This window comes from Bombyx mori, chromosome 4, assembly GCF_030269925.1.
Source record: "Bombyx mori chromosome 4, ASM3026992v2".
In the NCBI taxonomy this organism is placed as follows: Eukaryota; Metazoa; Arthropoda; class Insecta; order Lepidoptera; family Bombycidae; genus Bombyx; species Bombyx mori.
In genome coordinates, this window is record NC_085110.1 from 8,401,777 (window position 1) to 8,416,910 (window position 15,134).

General features: G+C 36.2%; 1 protein-coding gene across 1 annotated transcript; it reads left to right on the forward strand.

Annotated features, from left to right (window-relative positions):
- The first annotated feature begins 6,248 nt into the window (after positions 1 to 6,248).
- Positions 6,249 to 13,177, forward strand: LOC693023 (alanyl-tRNA synthetase). The gene is given in 2 exon segments (NM_001043987.1): positions 6,249 to 6,272; positions 10,214 to 13,177. A coding segment is annotated over 1 exon segment (2,904 nt). The 5' UTR covers positions 6,249 to 6,272; positions 10,214 to 10,222; the 3' UTR covers positions 13,127 to 13,177.
- Positions 13,178 to 15,134: the final 1,957 nt, after the last annotated feature.

The following is a 15,134-nucleotide window of genomic DNA, read 5'->3' on the forward strand; positions in this document are numbered from 1 at the left end:
TGTCAATACTTTCTTCTGGACGTTGTTTCCTTGTTGCTAACATGTGTCTAGCAAAAATCAGATTTTTTTGGTTTTACATACAGTTTTTGCAGTATAGTGATCGCTTCTTCGTAGTTCGTAGCTTCGCTTATATATGTGTAGATATTTGGTGATATATGGTTTACCAAAAGTTGAAACTTTATGCTGTCCCATTTTTCTGGCGGACGAACCGACTGTGCATCTGTTTCTGAAACGGCCGGCTTCTGCACGAAAATGAAGTTTTCGAAGGTTTTACGCCAATGTATCCAAGCTCTCGTACTAGAGCTATCTGACGGGTCGATATCAAACCTTTCAGGGCGGAGATATCTATCCATTTTTTATTTATTTAGCTTATTAAATTGTAATAAGAGAAAACCTTTACTGAATATAAGGTTTTAATAAGCTAAAATTAACAGTAAAATTTGCTTTGATTACATTAGGTACATTGACAAATAACGAATAAAATAGATTGACAATGACGTCAACTTATGGCTAATAATTTCAACTAAGAAGTTTACATCATAGACCTATATAGTAGGGACACGACATATTGTTCAATACGTACAATTGCTTATATAAATAGCACCCATTTTGAAGGCACATACATAAACATATATCTATCTCGTTCTTACTCAGCACTTTAACTCGCAGGAAAACAATATAACAGTATTTCAGTGCGTACATAAAATGAAACATGAATATACGTAAATATCTCCGTCTCCGTCTAATGAGGCCGAAAATCCGCCATGTTTAGCGCGCCAAATGTCATTGTCACGTCAGTTCGGCCGTCTGTTTTGGGTTGTACATTATTTATTGACTTTGATATCGATTTAATATGATTGATTATATAAAATTTCATAATTTATCATGCTTAAAACATACAAAAATAATAATTAAAACGTATTTTATAGGATCTCAAGAAAGTTGATGCCCTAAAACTATTATCTATATGTATTTAAATTCATTATGGAGCCCTCATCCGAAAAATCCATTTTTCGGTCGGAATCTATTGATCATGACACTAATCATAAATACCACTTTAAAATATGTCATCAAAACATATTTAGACATTCTGTTTAGATATTTCGGGAAAAAGGCTACCGACAAAATCTCTTCGGAACTATTTAAATAAAATAGTTTTATTCCGCAGTGAGTAAAACAATATTGTAAATTTGTTAAATATTTAATAATTAAGTGATTTTAGAGAGGAAGTCACAAGGAATGACGTTTGTAATTAATGAATAAATGTTCTGTAGGTGCTTTTTTTTCACGCGGTCCCTTGATAAGTTTAAAATTTGAATCACTCTCAAGCGAAAGTGATTCAAATAGTGCGGCGCACCTTCCTTGGGGTGCGCTGCGGTAGTATGTTACGGACTTTAGAGTCCGCAAAACAATTAAAATAGATTGTAATAGTCTAAGAAAAACACGTACTCAAAATACGATAACATTTAGCATGCTAGAAATGGGCTGACGGCTTTGAACTACGCCATATCTTTGTGTTTTGCGACAAACGACAACTTTATAAAATCAGTGTAGTAACTTTTAAAAATCATCATATCGTTTACTTGGCAAATTCGAAGGACGAACTTGTCTTAGATTTCACCCATCTAAATCATATCATATTTGCACATAACAATATACCTACTTACTTCCCATTAAAGTATAAATTCTACAAATAAATAATACTCAACAATATTTAAAATAAAATGAGCCAAGAACGTTTATCGATAAAACCTGATAACATTGAAATCTTTTGTACAGCACTAAAGCCGCCATGTTTTGTGGCCAGATGACGTCACAGTGGCACGAAATTTTGGTTGACGTTTCATTTCCATAGGTTTCCTACTTCATTGGTTTACATCAATATCTATAAGTGTTGGACGGTTATATTTGAGGGGATTGGGTTCTGTAGGTGATGAGGGGCTATTTAAAAACACAACTGCTTCATTATAATTATATTGCTGATAGCTTGAACACTTTTACACCATTATACAATTAATATCTTTATATTTTTTATAAAACTATTACATGTTTTTCATGCCGTGTCTAGATGAGAAGTACTAACATTTTCTTACGAGAATACAATGATCTGTTTTTTTAAACATTTAAAATAATTCTAATATTCGAAATCTAATCAAGTGTCAAGTGTTGCCTGCCATTACATTTAATATACAAACTCCAACAATAAGCATATAAGCTCGAATATATTATGTGTATAATCTATGCTCAAAAGTCCTGTTCTCGCGTGATGGACTTTTTGGCGGGAACGTGAGGAGTGAAGTTGTGCGAGTTGTTTTATTTTTGTCTATTTAGTTTCTTCTGGTTTAAATGTGTAATAACGGTGGTTTATTAAGTGTTTAATATCTGTGAAAGTGCACAAATGTGGGAAAATGAAAAAAAGCTGCTGGACGCAACTTTTCGGGATCCTCCAAAAAGTCCACTGAAAAAATCTTAATAAATGACCACCATTTTAGTAAGATTATATTTCATCCCATATCATCTCATTTCATCCCAGTTGATTAATGTCTCAAATTAATCATTTTCATTTAATTTCCCTCCATATTATAATTTTTCATAAAAATAAGAATATAAATTAAAATAAGACATGACTTAAAGATCTCAGTTACCAGGTCATAAAATCACTTAAAAAAAAATCTCGCGTGATACTCGCAATCGATCATAGACCTATATAGTAAATCGATACCAACATGATACCATAGACCTATATAGTAGGGACACGACATATTGTTCTATACGTACAATTGCTTATATAAATAGCACCCATTTTGAAGGCACACACATAAACATATATCTATCTCGTTCTTACTCAGCACTTTAACTCGCAGGAAAACAGTATAACAGTATTTCAGTGCGTACATAAAATGAAACATGAATATACGTAAATGTCTCCGTCTCCGTCTAATGAGGCCGAAAATCCGCCATGCTTAGCGCGCCAAATGTCATTGTCACGTCAGTTCGGCCGTCTGTTTTGGGTTGTACATTATTTATTGACTTTGATATCGATTTAATATGATTGCTTATATAAAATTTCTAATTTTATCATGCTTAAAACATACAAAAATAATAATTATAACATATTTTATAGGATCTCAAGAAGGTCGATGCCCCAAAACTATTATCTATATATATTTAAATTCATTATGGAGCCCTCATCCGAAACATAGATTATACACTTAATAATATATTTGAATCCGAAATATCGGACACCATTTTTCGGTCGGAATCTATTCATCATGACACTAATCATAAATACCTCTTTAAAATATGTCATCAAAACATATTTAGACATTCTGTTTAGATATTTCGGGAAAAAGGCTACCGACAAAATCTCTTCGGAACTATTTAAATAAAATAGTTTTATTCCGCAGTGAGTAGTGTTTTACTCATTACATTTTAAATTCGTTAAATGTTTTTAATTAAGTGATTTTAGAGAGGAAGTCACAAGGAATGACGTTTGTAATTTCATTAACGAATAAATGTTCTGTAGGTGTTTTTTTTTATCAGGCGGTCCCTTGATAAGTTTAAAATTTGAATCACTCTCAAGTAATATTTCACATAATATCTAAATCACATCATCTTTGCACATAACAATATACTTAATTACTATTAAAGTATAAATTCTACAAATACATTCATACTCAACAATATTTAAAATAAAATAAGCCAAGAACGTTTATCGATAAAACCTACTAACATTAAAATCTTCTGGGCAGCACTAAAACCGCCATGTTTTGTGGCCAGATGACGTCACAGTGCCACGAATTTTTTGTTGACGTTTCATTTCCATAGGTTTCCTACTTCAGTGCATGATACCAACTCAGCGACAGAAAATTGACAAGTGTTTTTTCTTTAAGTTGGCATCATGGAGTTAATAAGTAGCTTTATTACTAACTCTATGGTCGGCATTGATCGAAATTTTGTTTAAATTATCGTTAGTAATATTATTTATTGTTGAAAAAATTTGTAAGGCTTTCGTTTCGTCGTAGTTTCTTGGAAATAATCAAAGTATATTCAGACTGTGTAAAAAAATAATTTTAAGTATGGATGAAGTTACATTTTTTTTTTTTTTTATATTCCACATTTAAAATGTGAATACAATTTCATTTCAGAATTCGAATCTGTAAACAAATTTATTTTACAGGAATATATTTTTGTAAACATTGCAATGGCTTGATCGAATCATCATCATGAAATTAGCGCACTCTGCTGATGCATTTGAAAATTAATTCACGTTCCAATTAAGCTTCAGCATAATTCGGCATTGTGTGCCACTGAGTAATTATTTTTATTGTATGTTGTAATTACTGAGTAATTATACTCTGTAATTTGAAAACTACATTTGGCTTAAAAAAATATCGAAATTATGTTTTCAATGTATCGATGTTTTTGAGCGATATTTAAAATTTCGACATATCAATGTATCGATATAAAATTCCAAGTATCGAAAAAGTATAAAAATCGATATTTCAGGCCAATGAACACTTATAAGTTTAAAGATTAAAAAATCCTAAAAAGAAATACATTTTTTAAAGTAACATCTTTTTATCAAATTATGCGGTTTTTTTTTGGATTTTTAATTGTCATTATAGGCATACGAGCATACTGCCCATCTCATGGCTAGTGGTTACCGTCTCTCATGGACATCAACAGTGCCAGGGGCAGATCCAAGCTGCCTACCGTTAAATAGTCTACAAAAACCTCGTTTGAAGAAGGACTTATTGCGCTCGGGAAACACCGTAGAGGGGAGCTCATTCGAAAGGCGAATGGTACGTGGCAAAAAATATCTCTAGAAACGCACTGTGGTTGGACGCAGTGGTTCTAGGTAGTATGAATGAACTCTACTCCAAGGATGGGTAGCTCAATGGTAAAAACGCTTAGAACATAGATGTATGAGACAACTTTCGCCCGAACTCAGGCCTGCTACTACAATTCTCTCAAACTCAGAAAATTCTTGACCGTCGTTGTGGTCTGGACATGAAAAAATATGATAGATATTGCTGCAACTTCAGCAAGCTCCAGCTTACTTTCAACCAACGATAATATGCTCAACAAACTGAAGCAATACCAAGACCAGCCTATAATACCCAGAAAAGAGAATCCAACAAAATTCTGGTTTGATTGTCGCCAATTTGCCCCATTCCTTTCCGGCATAGCTCTAAAGTATTGAGTATCGCCTGTCTCCTCGCTTTCCTGAGAGAACGTGGCATCTTATGTAAATCTCGCGACACCCAACAACAGAAGTCGGCTTACAGCCGAGCACATATATCGAAGAGTTTTTCTTATGTCTGTATCAGATAAATATTGGTGGGTTTGGACGTGAGTGGTGTCATACCGACACGATATATATTATATATCGATATTCTATTGCATTTCCGACATTAGAGAGTAACTCTATGAGTTCCCGTATTTATAAATGTATTAACTGTATGTAAGTCGTCGTGACCTAAAAGATAAGACGTCTGGTGCATTCGTGTTGAGTGTTGAGCGATGCATCAGTGTTCCCGAATCCCGCAGGCGGGTACCAATTTTTCTAATGAAATACGTACTCAACAAATGTTCACGATTGACTTCCACGGTGAAGGATTCGTGTAATAAAAATCAAACTCGCAAAATTATAATTTGCGTAACTACTGGTGGTAGGAACTCTTCTGAGTCCGCATGGATAGGTACCACCACCCGGCCTATTTCTGCCGTGAAGCAGTAATGCGTTTCAGTTTGAAGGGCGGGGCAGCCGTTGTAACTATGCTGAGACCTTAGAACTGATATCTCAATGTGGGTGGCGCATTTACGTTGTAGATGTCTATGGCCTCCAGTAACCATTTAACACCACCCACGGCAGAAATAGGCAGGGTGGAGGTACCTACCCGCGCGGACTCGCAAGAGATTTTACCATCATTAAAAAATTGATATTATGCCAGTTGATTAATGTCTCAAATTAATCGTCTTCGTTTCCTTTCATCTCATTTCATTTCACTCCATATTAACATTTTTCATAAAAATAAGAATATAAATTAAAATAAGACATAAAATCTTAGTTACCAGGTCATAAAAACCCTTAAAAAAAATAGGTATGTAACGTGGTCGGTGAATGAAATTAGTATTGTCAAATGTCAATATCACATTTCAACTTTTTAATTTGTGAACACTGCGAATCACTATCGCTAATTTGTAAGCTGTTAGCTGCGATACAAACTTTTTATTTTCTGTAAGCATTTTTAGTGCTGATTTGAAAGGTAAATAATAGGTATAATTTGTGTTAAGTTCAGAATTATATTCTAACTCTAATTATCATCTGTAACTTTCACTCTTATTCAAGAGAACCATATGGAACTTGCAAACCCTAAAATTACATCAAGAAGTACTTCGGTAATTTAACCAAAATAAAGGTGTTTCAATATGAACTTAATATTATATAATAATGCAGTCACGATTCAAATAAAATCTTAATTTATAATAACTATTCAATTTATCACTATTTTTCATACTTATAACATAAGTATGAAAAATATATTTATTATATATTTTTCATACTTATAACATAAGTATGAAAAATATATAATAATATTAAGTAATAATTTCAAACTGTGTGAAAGTTCTCAAAATATAGCTGCTTCAAATTGCACATTCAAAAATTTTTCAATATGAGGATTAGTTTTGTCTTCATGAAAAGAATTATTGATTTGGAGATATTATATTCCAAATTAATTGATTCTTCAGTGCTCTTTCTCTGCATATACATACATATATTTTAAATGTATAAGCAAAATACTTGAAATTTCTTAAAAGTGGCAAATAAAAGTAACCACATGTAAGTAACATATGGTCAGTTGGATAGTTGAAACAGACATAATGCAAATGACGTAATAAATAAGTAATTTCAGTTAAATACTCAAAATAATCCAGTCTTACATGGGTTACAGCTGCTGTCTCTGGGCAATGCTTCCCAATACCTGCAACTTTAACAGTCTATTTTGGATAGTTGATAAATCAAACATTGTTTGGTTTGAAGTCTGTCTTTTTTTTAGTTATCTTTATAGACTTTATGTTCCATGGTGCTCCAATAACAATCCTTTATATAATTATTTATTTGTTTACTAAGACGAATTTCAATGATCATGATAATATTATGATATTAACAAATGTTATTAAAACTATTAGGACATTCGATAAAATAAGTAGTAAGAAAATGACTAATTTTATTGTTTATGATTTATTATCATTTACTAGCTGACCCGGCAGACTGTAGTTCCTCAATCGATAAATAAATGACCTAAACTTTTGTGTAAAATAAACTTAAAACAAACAAAAGAAATCTGTCCGACGGGGGATACATTAAAGGAAAAACAAAATTATTATTTCTTTATTTAATTCCGAGCATTTTATATATTTTTATATTTATCTAACTTTTAAACCTTCTCTGGACTTCGACAAATAATTCAAGACCAAAATTAGCCAAATCGGTCCAGCCGTTCTCGAGTTTTAGCGAGACTAACGAGCAACATAGAAGAAGAAGATAAATGGATAGCTAAATTAATCTAATATATAAAATTCTCGTGTCACGGTGTGCGTGATTGAACTCCTCCGAAACGGCTCGACCGATTTTCGTGAATCTTAGCGTGCATATCGGCCAGGGTGGAGAATCAGACAACATCTATTTTTCATCCCCCTAAATGTTAAGGATGGTCAACCCCTAAATTTATTTTTTTATTTTTTAGACATTTTTTTTTGTTTTTATTTTTTTATGATACAGCATTCAAAAATACATACAACCCTAAATTTTCACCCCTCTACGATCAACTTTTATTTATTATTTGTTAATTAAAACATTTAATTTTTTTTCAAGATTTTCATTTTTAATTTTATTTTGTCATGAATTAAAATAAAAAATCTGATGTTACTCTCAAATTTTCATCCCTCTTTGATCAACCCCTATTTTTTATTTGTTAATTATAAACTTAATTTTTTTTGGCAAGAACTTTTTTATTTTTATTTTGTCATGACTTAAAATAAAAAAATCATATTACCCTCAATTTTCCCTGTTATATGATCAACCCCTATTTTTCCATCCCAATTTTAATTTTTTTTATTCTATGCACAGATCCGCAATAAGGTTGCAAGATAACAATCAAATATTATAATTGTAGTAAGATAAATTCTTATTCAGAGTTTATAATTTCAAGTTTCTTTAATTATGTTTTTTTTAAATTTCAATTTGATCTCCCGCCCTCGCCGGTCGACTACTGATCAACTATCAATCGATCAGTTATCCCCTCCAGGTGTCTCCACTCATCCAGCAAACATCACGTAGTAGGGATGAGGACGAAGCCAGTCTCTTGTCTTATCACTATACATTTTTCAGCCATGTTTTTTGGTTTTATTTGTGTATCAATCATAGCTTGCCAGCCATGTTTTTTTGGTTTTATTTTTGTATCAATAGTATGTTCAGTAGGTCTGAGAATCGCCTACTATCTATTTTTCATACCCCTAAGTGATAAGGGTTGTCCACCCCAAAAAATTTTTTTTATTATAATGAGGTTATAATCTGGTTGAATTAGGTTTTTTTTTTCTACACTAGAATTTCCCTAGAAATCTTATTTAAGGCAACACAACGTTTGCCGGGTCAGCTAGTATTTTATAATAATTAATTCAAAATATACAAGTTAAAGCTTTGATGTTTTGATCTGGGGCTCAGAATCAATTAAAACTATACTGAAATACTAATTAACATTAACTTTACTTATTTTAATTTAATCATCACTTTGCTTCACATAAAATATAAAACTAACTGTCTTATGTTGTCTGTTACTCTTTTATAGTTCTTTTGAATATGTCTACAATTTTCTAGTATATTTCAAAGTAGTTAGAACGACAAAATTAAGAATGTTCTACATTCCTCTTGCCTTCATTCTCAGAACCAATAGAACACTTAATACAGGTGGAAGACTGAGGCAATGTTTTAGAATATTTGAGAAACATATAAAAAATATTTGAGAGATGGTCCAGCTATTTCCAGTTACATTGTAATTTATTTTTTATTTAGCTTCAAACTAGGCATCTTACTTTTATTAAATGACAATAACAAAACAAAAGTAATATTCTGTATATATAATAATCTTGTCTGAAATTCTTCTTGCCCAAGACATTCCATTTTGTCATTTGTCTGCTAGGCAATCGCAATCACCAGCGGGGTATTCTGGAACACCAGCATCACTGCCTGGGGCAGCCGGTCTGGCTGCTGTACCGATAGACGTTGACCATCGCCTCGGCGACTCGTCGGTTGGGCGTCCTAGGGGTAGCACCGCGTGTCTGGTATAGTTTTGACCGCGAAAACTCTTTGGGCCTGCGGTCTGCTCCCAACATCAGCAGATCGTGAAGTCCCACATACCCCGTGCGTCCCCTAGGCGCGGGGACCTTGTAGGAGGTTCGGCCTCCGGCCCGAAAAAAAAGGTTCTAGAACACGGTTTTTCGGCCATTTCCAACACAGAGTCGCCTGGATAGAGTTGACAATGGAGTGCAACCGTTGTGACTGCGACGACAACTCGGCGGATCACGCGATTGATACTTGGCACGGTCGTGTTCCCGTCACGCAGACTGGAATGAAGTTGTCGCTGCTGATCGTCCTAGCTACGATACTCAGCAGCGATGAGTCTTGCATTTCGCTGAAGGAGAGGAGAGGGAGAGGAGAAGGAGAGAAGGAGGCGGTGGAACGTGAAAGAAAATGCTATTCACTTTTGCATCAGTCCGTTGCGGCAGAGCCTCTCAGAGTACCCTGGAGGTAGCATTACATACGATTGTCCCAGCCCGTGTAGGAATTCTCCAGTCTCTCGAGTTCTATCTCGAGTCGGGATTGGACGTTTGGGCGAGAGTACAGGGGAGTCGAACATACCCCGCGTGTGTCCTCAGCGCGAGCATCTCGTAGGAGGTTTGACCGCCAGCCTAAAAATTTTTTATCGCATAGTCGCTTTATTCAATACATGGGGCGTCTTATCTATTAGGTCAGGAAGATTTTAAATAAGTTATTGATGTTGAAAAGGTTGCTGTTCTATATATAATTTTGTTTTCTCTGATCACTGCTATTGATAGTTATTTTTATTGTGAGACATAATTAATATCGACCATCACATGGAATGTATATTTTTTACCTTAAATGTAATTGTTGAATTGCTTGTTACAGAAACTGAAAATGGATACTTCTATGACTGGCAATGAAATACGAAAGACCTTTATTGATTTTTTTATTAAAAAGGGTCATAAATATGTACATTCCTCGTCTACCATACCCTTAGATGATCCGACATTACTGTTTGCAAATGCAGGGATGAATCAATTTAAACCAATTTTCTTAGGTTCCGTAGATCCAAATTCTGATATGGCTCAGTATATTCGAGTAGTTAACACCCAAAAATGTATTAGAGCAGGTGGAAAACACAATGATTTGGATGACGTAGGAAAAGATGTATATCATCATACATTTTTTGAAATGATGGGAAACTGGTCATTTGGTGACTACTTTAAAAAAGAAATATGTGCTTGGGCTTGGGAACTGTTAACTGATGTTTTTAAATTATCTAGAGAGAGATTGTATGTAACATATTTTGGAGGAGACCCTTCATCTGGTCTTGAACCTGATCTCGAATGCAAAAACATTTGGTTAAACTTGGGAGTCCCAGAGGCACACATTTTGCCTGGAAGCATGAAGGATAATTTTTGGGAAATGGGTGAAACAGGTCCTTGTGGCCCGTGTTCAGAACTGCACTATGATCGAATCGGAGAACGAGAAGCTGCCCATCTTGTAAACATGGATGATCCAGACGTGTTGGAAATTTGGAATCTAGTGTTTATCCAATTCAATAGGGAAACAGATGGTTCCCTGAAATTATTACCAAAAAAACATATAGATTGTGGTTTAGGTCTTGAAAGGTTAGTATCTGTAATTCAAAACAAACGAGCTAATTATGATACTGATTTCTTCATGCCAATATTCAAAGCTATTGAAAACGCTACTGGTGTGAGACCATATTCTGGAAAAGTTGGGATTGATGATGTTGATGGAATAGACATGGCGTATCGTGTCTTGGCTGACCATGCTAGAACTCTAACAATTGCTTTATCAGATGGTGGTTGCCCTGATAACACAGGTAGAGGATACGTTCTTCGTAGAATTTTGAGAAGAGCTGTGCGATATGCGTCAGAAAAATTAAATGCCAAGCCTGGATTTTTTGGATCTTTGGTTTATACTGTAGTTGAATTACTAGGTGATGTTTTCCCAGAAATTAAAAAGGATCCAGATTCCATTGTGCATGTCATAAATGAAGAAGAAGTGCAATTTTTAAAAACCCTATTGCGAGGAAGAAATTTACTTTACAGAACAATAGAGAAGCTCAATAATTCGAAAACCTTACCTGGTGACGTGGCATGGCGTTTATATGATACTTACGGATTTCCTATTGATTTGACTCAATTAATGTGTGAAGAAAAGGGTCTTAATGTAGACATGGAAGGTTATGAAAAATCCAGAAAAGAATCTCAATTAGTTTCACAAGGAAAAACCGCAGGCCAGGAAGACTTGATAGCATTAGATGTACACGCTATTAGTCATCTACAGGATACTGGAATTCCTGCTACAGATGATTCTCCAAAATATAATTATTTACCATCATCTACTGACAAAGATGCACTCTATACATTTGCTCCGTGTACAGCAAAAATTGTCGCATTAAGGAAAAATAAGGAGTTTGTAAGTGAAATAAGTTCGGGACAGGAATGTGGTGTAATACTAGATCGCACTAGCTTTTATGCTGAACAAGGAGGCCAAATCTTCGATGAAGGTTATATGGTAAAAATTGATGACGAAACTGTTGAATTTACAGTAAAAAATGTTCAAGTAAAAGGAGGCTATGTTCTCCACGCAGGAAAGGTCGAGGGAATTTTAAAAGTAGGAGATACTCTATCCCTGCACATTGATACAGAAAGACGAAGACTTGTTATGAATAATCACACTGGAACCCATGTTCTTAATAACGTTCTAAGAAAAGTTCTTGGCAATGATTCAGATCAACGTGGATCGCTAGTAATGCCAGACAGGCTTCGATTTGATTTTACTAATAAAGGTCCCATGACAATAAAACAGATCAAAGATACGGAAAACGAAATAAAAGAAATCATTGCGAAAAATAAAACAGTATACGCAAACTACACAAGCTTGTCTGAAGCAAAAAAAATTAACGGATTGCGGGCAATGTTCGATGAACATTATCCTGATCCAGTTAGAGTCGTATCAGTAGGAGTACCCGTGGAAGACCTTATAAAAAATCCAGACGCTCCTACAGGATTCGAAACATCTGTTGAATTTTGTGGTGGATCCCACTTACACCGGACTAGCCATATTGGGGAATATGTCATTGTGAGTGAAGAAGGTATTGCAAAAGGAATCAGAAGAATTGTTGCAGTGACTGGACCAGAAGCGATAAAAGCTATCAACAAATTAAGTGTTCTTGAAAACGAGGTTAATAATGTTGCCAATTTTATAAAAGAACAAAATGAAAGTATTTCTCATAAAGAAGTATCTAAGAAAATAGTGGATCTGACGAACGAGATATCCCAAGCCCAAATATCATATTGGAAAAAAGATGAATTAAGAAATATGCTGAAGAACTTAAAAAAACAACTAGATGATAAAGAAAGAGCCGAAAAAGCTATAATTATTACTCAAGTCACAGAAAAAGCAAAAGAGCTATGTCTTGAACGCAAAGAATCAAAATATATTGTATCCGAATTAAAGGCGTTTGGAAATACCAAAGCTTTAGATGGTGCTTTAAAACAAGTGAAACAATTTTGCCCAAACTCAGCTGCGATGTTCTTTTCTGTTGATAAAGACGCTAATAAGATTTATTGCTTGGCAGCTGTGCCCAAAAGTGATGTAGAAAAGGGATTGTTAGCTTCAGAATGGGTGCAATCCGTTGTAGACATTATAGGTGGCAAAGGTGGTGGCAAAGCTGAGTCAGCTCAAGCATCTGGGAACAATCCTAATAGTTTAAATGAAGCTATCCAAATTGCAAATGAATATGCTAAGTCTAAATTAAATTAAATAAACGTACAACACGTGCATAAATATAATATATTATGTGAATATTGTTTTGTCAAAATATAAATAAACTGTGATTAAAATAACCCTTGTTTTAAATGACTCAGTCAAGTTGCTCATTGCAGTCAAAACATCATTCCTTAAATTTTATGTATTTTAGTTTAAACGTTCGAATTGTGCCGAAATTTTTACCCCATGAGCTAAGTAAATCGTCTCTTCGTAACAAAGTGAGACTATAAAACTTGCATAGGTTCCGTTATGATATATTTTATGCAAGTGTAGTGTTAAATCACGCGGTACGGACCCACACAGGCCACCTCAGTCATCCAATCCCGTTCCATTCCGACAGGAGCCCTCTTCTTCGATATAGCGAAGGCGTTCGACAAAGTCTGGCACAACGGTTTGATATACAAACTGTATAACATGGGAGTGCCAGACAGACTCGTGCTCATCATACGAGACTACTTGTCGAACCGTTCGTTCCGATATCGAGTCGAGGGAACGCGTTCCCGGCCCCGTCACGTCACAGCCGGAGTCCCGCAAGGCTCCGCCCTCTCCCCGTTACTATTTAGTTTGTATATCAATGATATACCCCGGTCTCCGGAGACCCATCTGGCGCTCTTCGCCGATGACACCGCCATCTACTACTCGTGTAGGAAGAAGGCGTTGCTTCATCGACGACTTCAGACCGCAGCTACCACCATGGGACAGTGGTTCCGGAAGTGGCGCATCGACATCAACCCCACGAAAAGCACAGCGGTGCTCTTCAGAAGGGGTCGCCCTCCGAACACCACGTTGAGCATCCCTCTCCCGTCTAGGCGCGTCGACAACTCCGCCTCCGCCATTCGCCCAATCACGATGTTCGACCAGCCCGTACCGTGGGCCCCGAAGGTCATATATTTAGGCGTCACCCTCGACAGAAGGATGACATTCCGCCCCCACATCAAGACGGTACGCGACCGTGCCGCCTTTATTCTAGGACGTCTCTACCCGATGATATGGAGGCGAAGTAAAATGTCCCTTAGAAATAAGGTGACACTCTACAAAACTTGCATACGCCCCGTCATGACCTATGCAAGTGTAGTGTTCGCTCACGCGGCCCGCACTCACTTAAAATCATTCCAAATTATTCAATCCCGTTTTTGCAGGATAGCCGTCGGAGCCCCGTGGTTCGTCAGGAACGTCGACCTCCATGACGACCTGGACTTAGAGTCCATCAGTAAGTATTTACAGTCGGCGTCGATGCACGACACGAGAACCCTCTCATCGTGGCCGCCGGTAACTACATTCCCGATCCTGCGGACAGAATGGAAAGCAGTCGACGTCGCCCCAAACACGTCATCTCGGATCCTCCGATCCCCTAACGGTGCTTTTAGGTACTTCAAGCACCGGTCACCGTTCTCGTCGAACCCGTCGCTTGCGACGAAGGGCTCGACGAGTAAATTAACTCTCAGACACAGCCCACTGAGTTTCTCGCCGGATCTTCTCAGTGGGTCGCGTTTCCGATCCGGTGGTAGATTCTGCGAAGCACGGCTCTTGCTAGGGTTCATGTTAGCAACGTCATCAGGTTTGAGCCCCGTGAGCTCACCTACTAAAGTTAGGGTTACGCTGAAATAGCCCCTAGGGCTATCAGCTTAGGTAGGAAAAAAAAAACCAATCCCGTTTCTGCGGGATAACTCGGAGCACCGTGGTATGTGAAGAATGTAAATCTTCACGACTACCTCCAACTAGAATCGATGCGTAAGTATCTGAACACAGCTTTAGAACGTTTCTAAAAGACTGTGAGACAGGATAATAGTCTTGTCGTGACCACCTCTAATTACTTAACCAGTCCAAACTCGCCGTCGTCCTAAACATGTCTTATCGGATCCTCCCGATCCACTCTCGGTGCTTTTAGGCTCTCCAAGCACAGGTCACCCTCTCGTCGAACTCGTCGAGTAGTAATCGAAGAGTTGAGCGTGCAACTGAGTTATTCAGTGGGTCGCGTTTCCGATCCGATGGTAAATTTTGC